This window comes from Eumetopias jubatus, unplaced genomic scaffold (assembly GCF_037043125.1).
Source record: "Eumetopias jubatus isolate StellerSeaLion01/CBP00866 unplaced genomic scaffold, mEumJub1_p1.0 scaffold_3, whole genome shotgun sequence".
Classification (NCBI taxonomy): Eukaryota; Metazoa; Chordata; class Mammalia; order Carnivora; family Otariidae; genus Eumetopias; species Eumetopias jubatus.
Window position 1 is genome coordinate 141,938,522 of NW_028274809.1, and position 17,818 is coordinate 141,956,339.

The 17,818-nt window shown below is 43.7% G+C and overlaps 1 protein-coding gene across 2 annotated transcripts in view; it reads right to left on the reverse strand.

Moving 5' to 3' along the window:
* Positions 1 to 16,188, reverse strand: part of DGKH (diacylglycerol kinase eta) — a 168,366-nt gene extending 152,178 nt beyond the window's left edge. The window contains exons 1-2 of one of the 2 annotated variants that reach the window (XM_028107216.2): positions 16,129 to 16,188; positions 9,218 to 9,421 (exon numbers count right to left, since the gene is read on the reverse strand). In XM_028107216.2, coding sequence (XP_027963017.1) covers positions 9,218 to 9,421; positions 16,129 to 16,188 — 264 coding nt within the window. Of the gene's footprint in view, positions 1 to 9,217; positions 9,422 to 16,128 lie in introns of those variants that run through there. The other variant, XM_088021852.1, reaches the window with a different exon arrangement.
* Between the last annotated feature and the right edge of the window lie 1,630 nt (positions 16,189 to 17,818).

Here is a 17,818-nt window from a genome sequence, read left to right on the forward strand (position 1 = left end):
CGAACTCTTCTCTATAGTACCACCTTACTTCTGACATTGTTAACCTACTTCCAACTTTCTACCTGCTTCCCCCTGACTCCCACCACCCCCAACTTCAGACCCACTGACCCCCTCCTTATCACAGCTTCTGCCTCTTGATCTTTGCATCTGCTGTTCCTTCTGCCTACTTTGCTTTTCCCTCAGAAGTCCATGGCTCATTCCCTCAAGATCTTTGCTCAGATGTCACCTTCTCAGGAAGAACTTTCCCCTTTCTACCCATCCACCACTCATGTTTTTTCTCTACAGCACTTCTCACCTTCTAATATGCTACACATTTTACATATTTATAAATTCATAACTTCTCCCTGCATTAAAATGTGAACTCCATGAAGGCAGAGGTTTTTGTCTATTTTGTTTATTGCTCAATCCCTGGCACATATGAGGGTGCTTGGAACACTGTAAATATCTTTTTGAATGAATTGAGGGGCAACAAAGGAGTAAAAAAGAAAAGGAGCACACAGGTGGATGTATGGTACTGAAAGTATTCTAGTTCCTACACTGGATTCAGGGCTGCTCATTTTACCATTCTGCTTCACAAACTACAGAGATATGTTCATATATGTAACATGTATATAACATATTCATAAAACATTATATTATAATTATATATTTTGTTCATATAGCATGTATAACACACATTACATGTATTTATATATGTAAGCATATATAAAATTTATATTTATTATATATTAATGATATCTAACTTTACATTATAACATTATTTTAATGTTATAATTTTTTTTTTTAGCGAGAGAGCAAGAACGTGGCGGGGGTTGGAGAGGGAGAGAGAGAATCTTAAGCAGGCTCCACACTCAGGGCTGAGCCCAAAGCGTAGCTCAATCTCATGACCCTGAGACCATGACCTGAGTCAGTCGCTTAACTGACTGAGCCACCCAGGCACCCCGGTTGTAATTTTAAAGTACTATATGAGTTTGTACAAACAATCCAAGTCAAAACAGTATGCCTGCTCAGGTATACAGCCCGGCAAAATTTCTCATTTAAATAAAATAGAGAAAATGGCACCCCAAATGTCATTCCCATCCCTTAAGTAGTTAAAAATAAATTTTACGCATACTTTTTCCTCAACTATGTTTTAATAGGCCACATGGAAAATTACCCTATATAATTCTTTTTAACGCTATATCATGACCTTTTAAAAATAGCATCTTACCTTATGGAAGTGAAACTAACAGTTTTCTTTGAAAACCTATTTGCAGAGTTAGCTACCTAAAAGGATTTCTTCAAAATTAGTCCTTCTAAAGATGTTTTTCAAAGTGGTTCTATGATTTTGCTCACAGTAATTAAAATCAGGAGAAATTTCAGCTGAAATTTTTTATTCAGAAATTCACTTTGCAAACACACACTCTTAAACGTGTCACTAAAAACATGGGATTCAAATGCAAAAAGACATTATAAAATCCATAACACTGGTGAGAGATATGCTTAAAGACTAAACAAATTGATAAAGGGCAGGACAGGAAGGAAGAGGAAGGGGTTGGGACTGGAGAAGGAAAGGGAGGGGGAGGGGGAAGGGCGAGGAGGGGAGAGAGGTGGAGACTGCCTGCCTCCGTCTGGGTCTGTACCCTGTAGAGGTAAGGCTTCAAAACCCAAGAAGCGGGCACCTGGGTGGCTCAGACGGTTAAGCGTCTGCCTTCGGCTCAGGTCATGATCCCAGGGTCCTGGGATCGAGTCCTGCATCAGGCTCCCTGCTCCTTGGGAGCCTGCTTCTCCCTCTGCTTCTCTCTCTCTCTCTCTCTCTCCCCCTCTGTCTCTCATGAATGGATAAATAAAATCTTTAAAAAATAATAATAAAAAGAAATAATAAAAAAAAAACAAGAAGCTTATGGAACTCCTGAAAAAAAGGAATCTAGAACCTACCATTGGGTCCACTGTGCCAGGGAATAATGGTACAGTAGTTAGAAGTCTTGCTTTTGAGTTCCAGCCTGCCATTTACTCAGCAGATATTAAAGTGAGTCTCAGATTTAGCATTTGTAAAATTTAGGCAATTTCGCACAACTGTTAAATTAGCTCATGCATATTCAGTTTATTCAGTTACGACAACCGCTCTGTAAACAATAAAATGCTAAGTAGAGAGGACTTTTAAAATTTCTGACATAAATGCCCCAAGCCTATACAAAAAGATTTATTATAGTAAATCACATGCTGGTGGTTTGAAAAAGTCGTAGGATTCAAATGGCACAGAGAGAAGGTTAGAAATTCCAGCTCCAAACATGATAAAGTTAATCATATTTCTTTGGTATAAAACAAGAGCCTGATAGTCTTCCAAATATCCTCATAACAAAGAGCAAGGTGGAGGGAATTATTACTATATATGTTCATTTGAAAAAAATAAATAAATAAACGACTACCTAAAACAGAAACAACGTGAATTGAATCCTAAATTAAGGCTATTATCAATAATGATTATTGACCATTTTAAGCCACTTAACCAAATCAAAAATACAAGCGTGTTTCAAGTGACTAAATATTCACAGAGAAATATACTCGATACCCAGCAAAACCACACAAATTTGCCAAGGGAAAATAATGTACTAACATGTTATGGCCTTTTTCAAAGGTCTATTCTTAGATATAAAACAAACTCTCTTTAATTAAAACCTTTGCTTATAAACACATTTCCTGAGTAAGTAAAGCCTAACAAATCCAATATGAGTGAAACCCCGTACCCTGGAAACAGGAGCCCTGGGTGGTTGACAATGGTCGTGTCATATAACCTTTTGTCACTCCTACCACAACAGCAAACATGCAACCTTAAACTAAGCAAAAGCTTTCTAAATTTAGATACTTTCAAATAAGGCATCTTAAGTTATATGTAAAGGTTTAGTAAATTATTTATTATGTCTCTTATCTTTAATAACGGAATATCATGTTTAACTTGTAATCAAAATGGAAAGAAAGCTGTTATACCATGTATTACTGTACCAGGACTCAGATTTTCCAGTCTATATTTAGTTCACATTAAAATGGAAGCAAAGACGCAAACCAAGCTAAAAATAAAATGTTCTACGAAGATGAGATTTTTAAATGGATTGAAATCTAGCTTTATTTGGTCCCTTAAATGCTGATTGCATCGAGCAGCACCTTAAGTTTGCAGTGCTTGGCAAACCGAACTGTACCATTTTCCACCACCTAGAAGAGGGGTCAAAAAACTATGGCCCACCAGCCAAATCTATGGGCCATTTTCTTCTGGCCACCTGATTTTGTACAGCCCATCAGTGAAGAAGGTTTTTACATGTTTAAATGGCTTTTTTAAAAAAGAAGATGAAGAATATTTCTGAATACCTGAAAACTGTATGAAATTCAAATTCCAGTGTCCTTAAAGTTTTATCTCCCCACTTATTCATTTAAGTATTGTCTATGACTGCTTTCACAGAACAACAGTAGATTTGAGTAATTTTGACACAGACTTTATGGCCCACAAAGCTTAAAACTACTATCTGAACCCCTACGGAAAAAGCTCACCAAGTTCTGCCCTAGATGAATGTTAATTATTCTTGTTATTCAAAATATCTGCCGGCTCATCACCTAGCAAAATGTTAAAATTCCTACTTGCTTCTCATATCCTATTGAGCTCCTGAACAATAAACCTGTCGATATTACTTTATTCTCATTTCTTAACAGTCTTCTAGCCATGTTTCTGTTTCTCCTCATACTTGGATCATCACCCAATCCAACAATTCCACTCAGAACTGTGGTTAAAAGTTTTAAGTAATATTTTCTAATCTATTCTGTCTCTGTTTCAAATGTTATATGTAAACCATCATGGCCCACTAAGGGGCTGCCACTTACAATTTGAAAAATTCTGAGCAAGTCTTCCCTAGACTACTCTAACTACAGTTATAGTGAAAGATAATGTTTCAATTGCACAAACTGCATCTCATTAGGCAGTGAAAAATACAAATCAATATTTCCATATACTGCCTCACCATAAAGGTACAAGAATTTATTTATACATCCTTCATGTTAAAGTAAAACCAAGGTACTAATTGAAGATTGTGGTGACGATTTTCTTAATGTGCTTAAAGAGATATCTTAATCCAGATATAATGTTGCAAAGTTCTGAATATCTTTCCAGGGGTTAGGTATGTTTCACCTAAATTTAAAGACCCATTAAAAGAAAGACCCATCAATATTCCAAATTAACTGTAAGAAGACATAGAAATGCCAGATCAATGAGAGCACAATAAACCTAATTAGGAGACATTTTTGACACATGAAGCTTTAAGACCTTTGCCGAGATGAGTCATTTTTTTTGTCTGAAAAAGTCACCGAGATGGTTCACTTGTTGATACCATGTGGCTTACGATGGTTGAACAATCTTAGTCTACAAATCTGACCGAGGTTCCTCCAGCCAGTCCCTGTATTCATGGGCCCCAGTATTCATCAGCCAACAAAAAGCAAACAAAGCTTCTTTCACATTCATGTTCAAAACCAAGGTGGTCTGAGTTTATACTAGTGCTGTTTCAGAATGTCTCGTTCTCAATAAATACCTGTGAAATTCTCTGTAACAGTAAATCTGAATGTAAAATCAACCTTCTCCTTAAGACAGAACTAAGAATTAGGAATAAGAGCCAAGGATAAAGAGAGAGGAAGACAAGGGATGAATTACAGCTCCCATTGGCTTTCTCACATCAGCACCATTTCCACTTTTTTAAGTAAGGGATTTTTTTTTCCTTTGGGGAAACAGAGGCAGCTGTAAAATTATCTTCTGTTTAGCACCTGGCTAGCTAGCTGAGACTACCCAAAATTCTACTTAGCTGATACAGAGAAAGGAAAAAAGTGAAAAACAGAGAGATAGAAAAATAGTACACAGCAAGGACAAAGAAACAGGAAAAAAAAATGAAAAGGAGAACAAAGAGTATACAAAATGGGGGTGTGAGGAGGGTACTAAAACGTCCAGGAGAATTTTATTATTAAATCACACTAATTTTAAAAGCATGCCAGTCTTACTTTTTACTTTAAAAGTCATCATATCCACTGCAAAACAAAACAAAACAAAACAAATCTGAGATTAGTGTTGTCCTAAAATAACCCATATTTCCTACCATAGAGAACTGGGTAATTAAATAATGATATATCATGTTATGAAATTTCCCACATTCAACCATTTTTTCCAGCTTTATTGAGATATAACTGACAAACAAAATTATATATAAAGTATACAACGTGATAATTTGATAGACATACATATTGTGAAATAATTGCCACAATCAGGTTAATTGACATAACCAGTGTCTCACATAATTAACGTGTGTGTGTGTGCTTGTGTTTAAGGATGCTTAAAATCTAGGGATGCCTGGGTGGCTCAGTCAGTTGAGCATCTGACTCTCGATTTTGGCTCAGGTCATGATCTCAGAGTCATGAGATCAACCCCCAAGTCAGGCTCTGCGCTCAGGGGGAAGTCTGCTTGAGAAGCTCTCTCCTTCTCCTTCTGCCCCTCCCCCTGCTCTCTCTCTCTCAAATAAATAAATAAAATCTTTAAAAAGTGAGAATGCTGGGGCACCTGGGTGGCTCAGTCTGTTCAGCGGCTGCCTTCAGCTCAGGTCATGATACCAGGGTTCTGGGATCGAGTCCCACATGGGGCTCCTTGCTCAGCGAGGAGCCTACTTCTCCCTCTGCCTGGCTCTCCCTCTCTCTCTCTCTCTGTCTCAAATAAAAATAAAAAATAAATTAAATAAATAAGATAAAATAAAATAAAAAGTAAGAATGCTGAAGATACATTCTCAGCAAATTTCAAGGGTACAATACAGGATTATTAACCATAGTCACTATGCTGCACATTAGATCCCCAGAACTTATTCACTCTGTAACTGAAAGTTTGTACCCTTTCACCAACATCTTTCCAGTTTCCGGACCTCCCAGGGCCTTGACGATTTTTGACCTACCCTTGACCATTTTTGACCTACTGACCTAGCAAATTCATTTAGTTCAACCTAACATAATGGAATACTTTCCCACCATTAAAAAGAATGAGGTAGATGTGCACATGCCATTAGGAAAATGATAGTATTAGAACTCCAAACAAGACACAGCATTGTGTACAGAATGTTCCCATTTGTACTTTTTAAAGAAACATATGTATGTTCATAGACATTTTCTGGAAGCATACCAAGAAATATGTCAACAGTTGCCTCTGTGATGAAGATTAGAAAGTCTGGAGTGAGAGGGAGATTACTTTTCACTGAATACCCTCCCATCACTGAATATCCTCTCACACTCTTGAATAGCCTATTATATGCATGCATTACTTATTTCAAGTAAGAAAAAACCCGGATACTTTCCAAATGCCACAATTAATTTGAGATTATTCAAATTATTTAAAACATTAACCAGTATTTACAACAAAGAACATTTTATCTATTTTTTTAAGATTTTATTCATTTATTTGACAGAGAGAGACACAGCGAGAGAGGGAACACGAGCAGGGGGAGTGGGAGAGGGAGAAGCAGGCTTCCCGCGGAGCAGGGAGCCCGATGCGGGACTCGATCCCAGGACCCCGGGATCATGACCTGAGCCGAAGGCAGACGCCCAACGACTGAGCCACCCAGGCGCCCATACAACAAAGAACAATTTTAAATAAGGTCATTACTTTGGTGGCCTTTTTTACCCCAAACCTAAACTCACCAAACAACTTCATGACCATAAGGCTCTTCAAGGAAACTAAAGTAAGTACCATGTTTTCATAATAATAATATCCATATATATGAAGTATTACATATAAGTGTATAATATATAGATTATTCATTTAAGTTATTCATTTAAGAAATATTTTGATTTCTTTTTCTAAGATATATTTATTTATTTTGAGAGAGAGAGAGAGCATGAGCAGAGGAGGAGCAGAGGGAGAGGGAGAGACAGAATCTCAAGCAGACTCCATGCTGAGTGCTGAGCCCAACACAGGGCTCGATCTCATGACCCTGAGATCATGACCTGAGATCAAAACCTGAGCCGAAATCAAGAGCCAGAGGCTTAACCAACTGAGCCACCCAAGCGCCCCAGAACTGCTTTCTGTCTCAAAAACCACTAGGCCTCGGGCTAGTCCTGGCCTCATTCTCTTCCAGACTCTCCCATCTTGCCTGTGGAGATGATCGAGCAAGTATAGTCTTTTTCTAAAAGATCTTTTCTCTTAACTCTTCCCTGGATCAAATTTAGCAGCTCTCACTCTATGAATCCCCCTTCCTACCCTAGCTCTCTTCCCTGAGAATCAGTATGTGTGATAAAAAGATATAACTGATGAAATCTGTAGCATATATGAACAGTCTGGATTGAGGTGGGGGGTCAGGCGGAGAGTTGGAGGCTCACCAGTCTCAGGAGATTTAGGTCTGGATCTCAGGTGTTCGTATATGAAAATGCTGATGAACTTGAGTTAGTATAAAATGCAGAATTTCTGAAATTCAGTACATCTTGGGAAATTTAAGAAATATTTCATTTAATGATCCCTCTCTAATCATGGAAAAAATCATGCACTAAATATTTTTATTAGAAAGTTAAATGGAAAACCAATAACAAATGTGCTTTTTGAATTTATTCTTAGTCTCGAAAACATGCTTTACCCCAAACCATAGATAATATAAAATTTAAAGAATATAAACTTAGTTATTACCATGAATTCATGAGACCTACAAATTTTAATTGTATCCCCCAATTTGTTGTTTAACTTAACTCAAATTAGAGCCATCTCTAAATTTTCTTTCAAGTAGTATAAATGTACTGGTAAATTCTGATATGTTTGCCTGGAATTTTAACCACTTCATAAGAACCTATAAAATATGCCATTTTTTAAACCTGCCATTTTGCCCATTAGTAACACAGTTTTATTAACTTTTTTAAAATTAAGATTTCAAATGTTAAAGGCACTGTTAGAAAGTCCCTATCTTGTTTAGCCTTTATCTTCTCAAAATATATTAAACCCATATCCTTAACTTATCATAGATTCTATTAAATGAAGAAATGTCACTATTAAATGAGTTACAGGATGGGCAGTTAAAAAAAAAAATGACCGAGGCAATCTTTGACTCTTTGCTAAGTGCATCTTGTTAACACTTGCATGTGCTTACATGTATTTATTTTACAAAATAAGGAGGCAGGCTAATAAAAGCATGATTTCAGAAACACATAATAAAAGTTCTACTCTCATATAGGAGTCCACTGACCTTAAAAAAACAAATTCTCATAAAAGTAACTATAGAATTAACTTTTGCAAGTTTATTTTTAAAGAGAGCACACAAACCCAATAATTTCATTGGTTCTCTTCAAATAACTCATTAAAGTACCCCAGTGATAACAGACTTTTAAGGTATGATGATTTTTAAAGTATGATGAAAACTGAAAAATATGAATAATCCTTCAGTGTGGTAAGCATTTCCTATGTATATGCTCAAGATCTGTTTAAAACTCCCAACTTTGAGCCCTCAGGGGTCAAAAGCACCTGCTACATAAATAAAAGTAACACAGCTTGCTAATGTCCATATAACACAAAGAGGTTAATCTTCATTAAGATAACCATGGCTGGTAAGATCTGAACCCTGCACTCAGCAGGAACCCACGACTCAATAGCCTGGCTTGCTGATGTGTCACGCAGGGTATGTTTAACCGCCAGCATCATTTACACAGGCGTCGCGCCTTCGCTTCTGCGGGAGGTAAGGGGGCTGTTTGCTGTCACCTCCCCACCCACCCTTTTGGAGTGGTCCTGGGGAGGAGACAGCTGCTGCCCGCGGGAAGGGAAGGTGGGGGGCTTCTTGCATCTTTGGGTGGTCGGCCTGCACTCGGCTCTCTGCGCAAGGCACATACTCCACCAAACCACTGCACTCAGGGAGGACAAAAAAAACAGTCCTTCTAAGTTCCCTGAGTGGGAACTCTCAAGAGCGCTTCAGCATTTTCCCACGCTCCCGCCGAGCCGCTGGTTCCCTTCTCCTCCAAGTCGGCCGCCGAGCTCCCCGGGAGCCCACCCTGACGGCCTCCGGCCCCGGGCCGGGAATCCCTTCCTGCCGCGCGGCGGTCCAGCTCCGCCGGCCCCGCCCCCGGGCCAGGCCCCGCCCTCACCTTGTGCCCCACGTTCCTGGGATCGCCAGCGCGCTCCTAGAGCCCCAGGCGCCCTAGCTCCTCTTCCCCACCCCGAAGCCGCCCGCCTTCCACGCCGCGCTTAGGCCCGCCTCACCTTGGTCCGGATCTGCCCCGAGGTGGACACTTTGCGGATCAGTTTCTGGGGTCCCTCTTGCTCCGCTTCGCTGTCAGACGAATCGTCTCCGGGCCCCGCCGAGGCAGCGGCGGGGGTGACCGCGGCGCCGGCCGTGGCGGTCTCTCCTCCCGCGGCGCCCGGAGGGTGGTGCTGGCCGCCGGCCCCGGCCATCCTCTCCGACTCCTGCGGGGACACAGCACCGCCCGGCGGGGGCGGCGGCGGCGGTCAGTGGGTGCGCTCGGTCCGAGCCGGGCCCAGAGCCCCGCGCCCGGCCGCAGCCGCCATCTTCCGCTCTCCCAGCCGCCCCCGCAGGCGAAGGGGCGCGGGGGATCAGACCCCCTCCCGGCAGCGGCCCTCCAGGCCCCTCCGCCCGGTTCCGGCCAGAGCGGCGAGCTCAGTGGGGCACAGGGGACGCGGACCCTGGCCCGCTTAGGGACCCCCTGCGCACCCAGCCTCGGGATGTTACAGGGTTCCTGACCCAGAATACGACCTGCACGGGTAGAGAGGGTGGGAGTGACAGAGTGACAGGGGCAACCTACCACTTCCCCCTGGGGCCTGGGGTCCCCAGGATGGACGGGAGTGGGGGGCGGGGGAGGGACAGGAAACCTCCGCAGCCCAGCCCCGCAAGCCGGGCAGTGGCTATGCTCCCTCCCTCGGCTCACGGGCACCTGGGGCAAGAACGGCCCCTGGAGTAGAAAGGGAACCTAGAGCTTCCTCCCGACTCCCTTGGGTACACCCTGCCACCCCCTAGACCTAGAATCTCTCCAGAGCCTTGGGCCTCGCCGCACAGTTCCCGCTGAATAAAAGTCCCTTCCGCCCCCCAGATGGATGGGCGCTGCCCCTTGTCCCCCGTCTCACGACCCCTCAGCGCATCTCCGATGAACCATACCTCTCCCGCCTCTGCCTCGGGGTACGGGTCCTTTCAGCTCTCCCGACCGCGGTATTTAGTTCCTGGCCCACCCCCACCTCCATCCGGCGCACACGGAAGAGAAGAGCATTTTCCGGGAGGTTCCACTCCGCTCTGAGAACTTTTCGTTCAGAAAAAGCGATCCCTTTGGCTAACAGGAAACTGGGAAGGGCGTGGAGAGAGCGCAGAAACAAGAGAGTACACGCAGCCCAAGACCACAGAGTGCAAAATAAATGTCTAAACCGAAGCGCTAACCGAGACTGCCTGGAAGAAAACAATGCACTGAAACCATGTGAACACCAGTGCCCGAGCACGAAAACATTGGAGGTCCTGGGAGAGCCACTCCCTAACCCGGACCAGAGCCGGAGGAAATGGGATCAACAGGCTGCCGCCACCCGCTCACAGCTCGTCCCAAGCGAGCTGGCTAAGCGGGCACTTGGGAATAGCAGCCTCGCGGCGGGTGTGCACGCTCAGCGTCGAAGAACCCTTGGTGTGGGAGGGCTTGGGGGAGAAGACACTAAAATGACAGATTGCTCTTGTCATCCACAGAGAACTCTAAACTTAGCTGTATTTTTAAATAGGGCAAAAAGTCCCCGCCAGGCTGTAGGGACTCTTCACACTTCAGTAAAGCACTGAATCTCTTCAGCGTGTTCATGTCCTTCAGTACCCATTCCTATTTTTTCAGTTATGACCTTCTACTTTTTCAGTTGACATGACCTTTAAGGGTCCTCCAAACTAGCATTCTATTGAAGTTTTGTTTTGTTTGTTTTTAGTTGCAATCTTACTCTCAACAATAATTTGATTGCTCTGTCAAAACTAACAGTTCTAAGGGGTTATAAGAAACAATATTCAATCCCAATTCTATACATCCGCATTGCTGATTAAAATGTAAAATGTGCTGCTTTGAATCTTCAGAGACAGGAGATTGCTGCCTTGAAATACGAACTGATGGAAGCTACTTCTCCAGCTTCTGTTGTCTTCTTTAGGAAGGGAAGGAGCCAGGCAAAATAAACTTAAAGAGCCGTTATGGCTCTGTAAATATGTAATTCTAGATCTACACAGAACATATTGTTGTGAAGGGAATTCTTTAAGAGAAAAATAATCAAAATAATGGCCTTTAGCCCAACCTGTTTGGTCACTGATGAGTCCAAGGTTTGTCAGCGTAGACATGAGCACCTAGCAAAGGGCATTTTGAAAGAATAAACCTAGTTCAGACTCCTCCTGTAATGAAAGTGAGACCCAAAATCATGAGCTAGGGCCAAAGTCAAAATCGTATGATTATTATGCTAATGTTCTATTCACTTTAGCACACCACATAACAAAATTTAGTTTGTCAATTATTATGTTTGTATTCACACTTTAGGCTTTCAAGTTTTATACAGTACCATGTTCCTAAGTCCAGGCAGAGTGATTAAACTGAAACACACTGTTGAACACCCATGCCCATTGGGTGATCTGAAGAGGGCTGAATAGAGTTCTCATTCTGATTCAGACACTGATTGCTTAAAGATACCTTAAAACAGATTCATGTGCAAGAGCTGGGCAATAAATGCCTCAAAGTGAAGGTATTTATTACTCCATAAAAATTTAACCTCAGTTGTACCTGCTCTTCAAAGACTCCTGTAACAAGTTCTGAAACTTGGTTGTGACTTTGAAAGCATAGCCAGTCTTACACTACTCATGCTAAATAAATTATCCCTGCTCTACAGTTTCCCTAGCACATAGAACACTGAGTGAAAATAGTGTGTAGGCAAATGAAGGAATGTCACTTCATTTCCCACAAAAAGCAGTTCATGAAAACCCTCTTTTCTTCAATCACCTCTTCTGAGGAGATTGTTTCAAGTAATCCCTAATGGAAGGTACCTGATCCATTAGATTCTTCTCAGTTCTTATCCGTAAACTAGAAGTTTCCAGAATGAATATCCAATCTGGATAACGGTATACCTGCAAGGCACTTCACTTCCCTTAAAAATATAATAGCAATGTCAAGAGCTCCATACTTTCAACGATTTTAATGTAGCTCAGAATGGCAACTGAAACAAATTTCAAATATGTGGTATATTACATTATTTCTTCGATTTACAAGATTCCCTTGACTTTTTCCTTACTTGGTGTTTTTAGATTTTCAAATAATTTCTTAGATGTGTATTACATATTTCTTTTATTATTGTTACTTTGAAATCTTTGTTTGGCACATAACATATCACAAACACACTATTAAAAACTTGGACATAAGCCATGTAGACACTGCATTTGGGATGAAATGGAAACAGAAGCTACCACTAAATCAGTTTTCTACTTTATAGGGCTTCCTGCCCCGTTTAAAAAAAGAAAAATCATTACACTGAAGATGTATAAATCACAGCCAATTCTCATTGTGATACCAATTTTGTGAATATTAGCATATTCTTACTGATAGATATTTTAAATTATATTCTTATTGACCATTACCTTTAACAAAAGAGGTTTAATATCCATTTGCAACTTTTAAATCCCTTATGTTCTATGCTTTTATGTTAAACACCATATCACAAATATGTAGAACTCTACACTTATATACTGAAGAACCCAAGTTGGACTTTCAAACAGTAACATTCTAGGACTCATATTCCTAATCAATGGGAACCATGCAAAGAACACTGCAGGCTGAATAAGTACAGGCCTGCTTTCATTCAAACTTTATAACTACTTCCATAATATACTATCTGTTGTATATTTGAAATTTAGCATTCAAAACTTTACTCCATTAAAATTTCCTTGGTTGTTACCTGAATGAAAAAAGATTTTAGATTCATCATGCTAGCAACTGCATGTACCTATGGTCATCCCTGCACCTAAGGCAAAAACCTTTTGTCATCTAGACCTAATGCACAAATATGTTTATAACTTCTTATCTATATTCTGGCCCTTTTTCCTTTGAAACTCTTCCCTTTCTAATTTTCCATTAGTTTATTGAATCATTTCATCAGAGCCAAAGTAGACAAAAATCACATGGAAATAAAAACAAATTTTAGTAAGTAAAATGTATCCTAGTATCCTAGTATCACTGTCTGAGGTCTGCTGTGTAAATACGCCCACAGTTTCTGAGTTTTGGCTGGAATTCAAGCTATCCATCTCCCCACCCCCACCCCAGGATATCATCTATGAGTAAGGGTTGTTTGGCTAAATATCTTCCCTCCCACCACCAAAATATTTTCATATTGATTAGAAATCTAGGTAATGCCTCTATTTCCACTGATCTGATTACATTCCAAAGCTAGCATTAAAGAAAATACACAGAAACCTGAATGCTAACATTTATCTTCTTTTAGGCCTGATGCCATAGCTGGAGTAATGATAAGGCTGTTTATTTAAATGCCCTCACTTAACTAAATAACTTCATTTTATCTCCAAATACAAAGAATTTCTTGAAGTCCAGTAGCTGACTCTCAGCTCGACATGGGTATGTTGCAAGCCAGAAGTTCTGTTCTCTTTACTGTTATTCAGCATCAATTCCTGAGATTACTCTTCTGTCTGAATAGTTCCATGTAGAATCATATCATCATGTTTTAGGTTTCATCAAAAAAGAACAAGGAGAGTAAATCCTTATAGGTATGCTATTATACGCAATAAGGAGTAATTCAGGGTCATTGTAATGTGAATATTTCCTACTCAATATTAAATATTCTTATTATAAACATTTTTAATGAGTATTCTTTTATGGTAAAGTATTAATCAGACAGCAGATTTTCAAGACTCCTAGTCAAAGCAGATGTTCCTTAGCCCAGGGTCTTTGAGGGTCCACAGATTGGGCTTCAGGAATTCTGATTCACCTGAAATTTTATTATTATTTTTATATGCATATTGCATAGATACATTGTGAGGAGAGACTCCATAGCTTTGGTTAGACTCTTAAAGGGATCATTGACCCAAGATAAGTTCAAGAATCCCTGATTTTGATGAATTTTGTGTCCTTTCAAAACATATTTAAACTAAGCCAATATTTCCTCCCTGAAATAATTAACATTTAAGCAATCGTCCCCCCCAATTTATCTCCCCATTTCTTGTATATGCCACTTTTCAGTAATTTGGGTAACATTTTTTTAAGGAACTTAAATGAGAATTCTTAGACTTTGTGGTCATACACATATGACCACAGGTTTTCAAATAAAATCACTTTGTCAAAGTATCATTTCGTGCCACATATGTGAGCTCTCTGAAGATTTTTTTTTAACTATCTGAATGTCAACTCCTAACATATATGAAACAAGACATTCTGTTAAGAATGTATGCTCTGTGAGGATGTAAGGATTTGTGTCTGTGTTAACTGCTATATACAACAATCCTGGAACACAGTAGATGCCAGAGAAAATATCTGTTGAGTGAATAAAAAGGCCTTCAGTGTTTAAAGAATATAAACTCAATTTTTTAAGGAGAGTTCTGCAGTCTGGGTAAAGTGTCACAGTTCATTCACACATCTCTGTTAGGGCTCTAGTTTTAAAGGCAAATAAAGAAGCATTTTCATTTTTGTCACTTAAAGTAAAGCAACATTAAACTTTTTCTCTATTTTCCTAGGTATGAAGTAGTTCTGCCATCGGTCCCCTAAAGTAAAATACATATAACAAGGTATTTTTCACTGTGATTGGTGTTGGCTTAAAGCATCTAGGTTCAAAAGGGACTTCATATAGGAAAGTTGAAAAGTAAAAAAGTAACAAAACCAGGTCAATGAATTTAGTTCTCCATGATCTTTGATTTAAACTTCAAAACCGGATTGTATTTTTAGTTTCAAGAACAATTTAATCCCCAGTGATAACCACAATAGAAGAAGTAAGAACAGATGGGCAACCTAACAACATGTTCAAATTTACAAAAGCAGAGACAGCTGCAGATACAGATGGATCAGAGTCCAAGGACACCTCTGAAAGGTTGGGAAACAAGAGGCAGAGAAATGTATTTGGGCAAAGGAGCTGAGAATGTACATACTAGCAAAGAAAAAGGAGAACCAAGCCTGGCACCTGACCTAGACGCTCTTAACAGGCAGGGGGCCAGCCTGAGCAGACACGCAGAGTCCCTGGGAAAAGAGCATCCGAACACGTTGAACAGAACACGGGTGAGGCCAGAAATTTCAGACGAGGGTTTCCAGATAGGTTCAAGAATTTCAACCAAGACGGAGGAGCAAACATCGAGGCAGGGCGTGGAGAGCCAAAATTCGATGCCAGGGAAAAGGCAGCCCACAGAGAATTACAGGGCTCTGAGTGAGACGGGGATTCCAGGGTAGAATCCCTGGAGGGATGTGAGGTGGCTCTGACTGTCTGAGTTGAAAGAAGGAAGGAAGTTGGAGGAGTTTGAGGGAACAAATCCAAAGCCCCCCGGTCTCCTCCTCCTTATCCTCACACACACAAAACACCCGCACACGCTCCTCTCGGTCCCTAAAATTACCCAACCTCTGGGCGGCATGTGCAGTGAGATCGAGGTTAGCTTCCCGCTTCATCCCGGGCAAAACCCTAGTACCCTGGAAACCCCAGGGCCGGAGCGGCTAGCAGGAGGCGTGGCTCCAGGCTTCCAGCCGCGAGCAGCCGGCGCCCGCCGCGGTCCTTCGGAACCTGCGCGCCCAGGTGACGGCCAGGGCGCGGTCTCAGGAGGGAAGAGCGGTCTCCTCCGAGCCCGCACGCTGCCCCCACAGTCTGGCGTTCTCCTCTCCCTCCTCCTGCCCCCCGTGCTCTAAAATCGAGTCAAAAGTTGAGGAGTCGATGAAGCAACGGAAACGGTCCTCCGAGGGCCGTCATCAGCGGTTCGCCAGCGGCCCCTCGCAGAGAGCCTCGGCTGGCCGGACAAAGGCGCTCCGGGCGGCGCGCGAGGAGGAGCCCGGGCGGCGGAGGAAGCGCTGCCCCGGCTGGGAAGCAGCTGGGGACCTCATCCCGGGCCATTTCCTGAACGGAACCCGGCCCGGGCGGGGGGGAGCAGAGGAGAAGTGGGAGGGGGTGGGCGCGGGCGCTGTACCCACCGGTTCCTCCCAGGCCGGGCTGCGGGCGCCGGGCGCGGGGCGCACGTGCTGTGGTTCCATAGCGCCGCCCGCGCCCGCCGGCCGCCCGTGCGCAGGGACCCAGGCCCCCGCCGCCGCCGCCGCCGCCGCCGCCGCCGCCGGGGCCGCTGGATGCGCTTCCCTCGCCGCGGTCCTCTCGGCCGCCGCCGCCGCCGCCCCGGCTCCTGCCCGGGGCCAGCCACCGGCCCTCCCGCCGTCTCCGGCTTCCGCCGCGCTGCGCTCTCCCGCCCCCGCGCCGGTCCCTTCCTCCTCCTCCTCCTCCTCCTCCTCCTCCTCCTCCTCCTCCTCCTCGGTCCAGCTCCGAGCGGTCCGCTCCCCGCCGCCGCTGCCACCGCCTCCCACGGCCACGGAATCCTCCCCTCGCTCCTGCCTCCGCCCCCGGCTCCCTCCCCTTTTCCTCCCCGCCCGCCCCTCCCCCCCCGCCGCCCCCTCCTCCCAGCGGGCGGCCCGGGACGCACGTGACCCCCCTGTCAGGCCTTATAAGGCGCGGAACCGAAAGCGACCGCCGGGTGGTCACGGGCACCGGGCGGCCCGGCGGACACGAGCAGCCGTCCCCGGGGCCGGGCGCCGAGCCGCCGCCGGGCGCGCCGGGAGCGGCGCGGAGAGCCGGAGCTGGGCGGGTCGACGCGCTGGCCACCCGAGCGGCGGTGGCTGAGAGTCCCGGGGGACGCTTCCCGGCGCCCCTCTCCCTCTCTCCCGCTCCCGATGCCTGCAGCCCGCGCCCGCCTCCCTCCAAACGCCGGCTGCCCGGGGCTGCGGGCACCTCCCCTCCTTCGGGCGCTGAGGCTCGAAGGAAATCACACTGGACAGTTACCGACTTCAACAGAGCAAGGGAGATAACTGCACTCCAGCGCCGCTCGCCAACCAGCTGTGCCAGGGTTGGTTTATTCTTTGTGATGTTAAAAAGATTGCAGATGGGTTAGCATCTGCAGGAGGGTTTAAGCTTGAGAGAGAGTGCTTCTTTGATTCATTTTTAATGATTAACGGTTTCGTGGAAGGAAATCCGGCCACGGAGTCGATCTGCCTTCCAGTTGCAGCAGTACATTCAAATTGGAGAAAGGGACTGGCTCCCAGTGAGTGCTCAATAAATGGCAAGTCACCTCCTCCAGCCCTTTGAAAACGACGTTACAAATGGCGCTTCCGATTATCATTCTGGCGTGGAAATCGGTTTCCATCTAGTTCCAAGCCAAGAATGGCTTTTCACGGGCTAAACCCTCTCCTGGACTTTCAGGCTCCCTCTATCAGCACCTTCCCACGGCTCTTAATCATGTCAAACACATTCACACATTTTATAAACAAACTGAAAAATTAAAAACACTTACTTGATCCAGTCTGCCTCCAGTCCTCACCTCCTCACAGCCAAGCTTTTTGGGAGATCAACGCCTGTTCTCATTATTCTCGCGTACATTTCTTAATCTACTACTCATTCTTCCCTGCAGAGGGACTTCCACCGAGGTGACCCTGACAAAGGCCATTTGTGGCTTTAAAAATGCCCTAAACAATGAGATTGTTGTTGTTGTTATTTTCAGTTCTCTTTTTACTTAACCCATCTGCAGCATTTGTCATTGGGGACCTGACTTTTGTCCTTGAAACTATCCCTTCCGTTGGCCCCTTGGACACTTCGGTCTCCAAGTTCTCCAGCCGTTTCTTG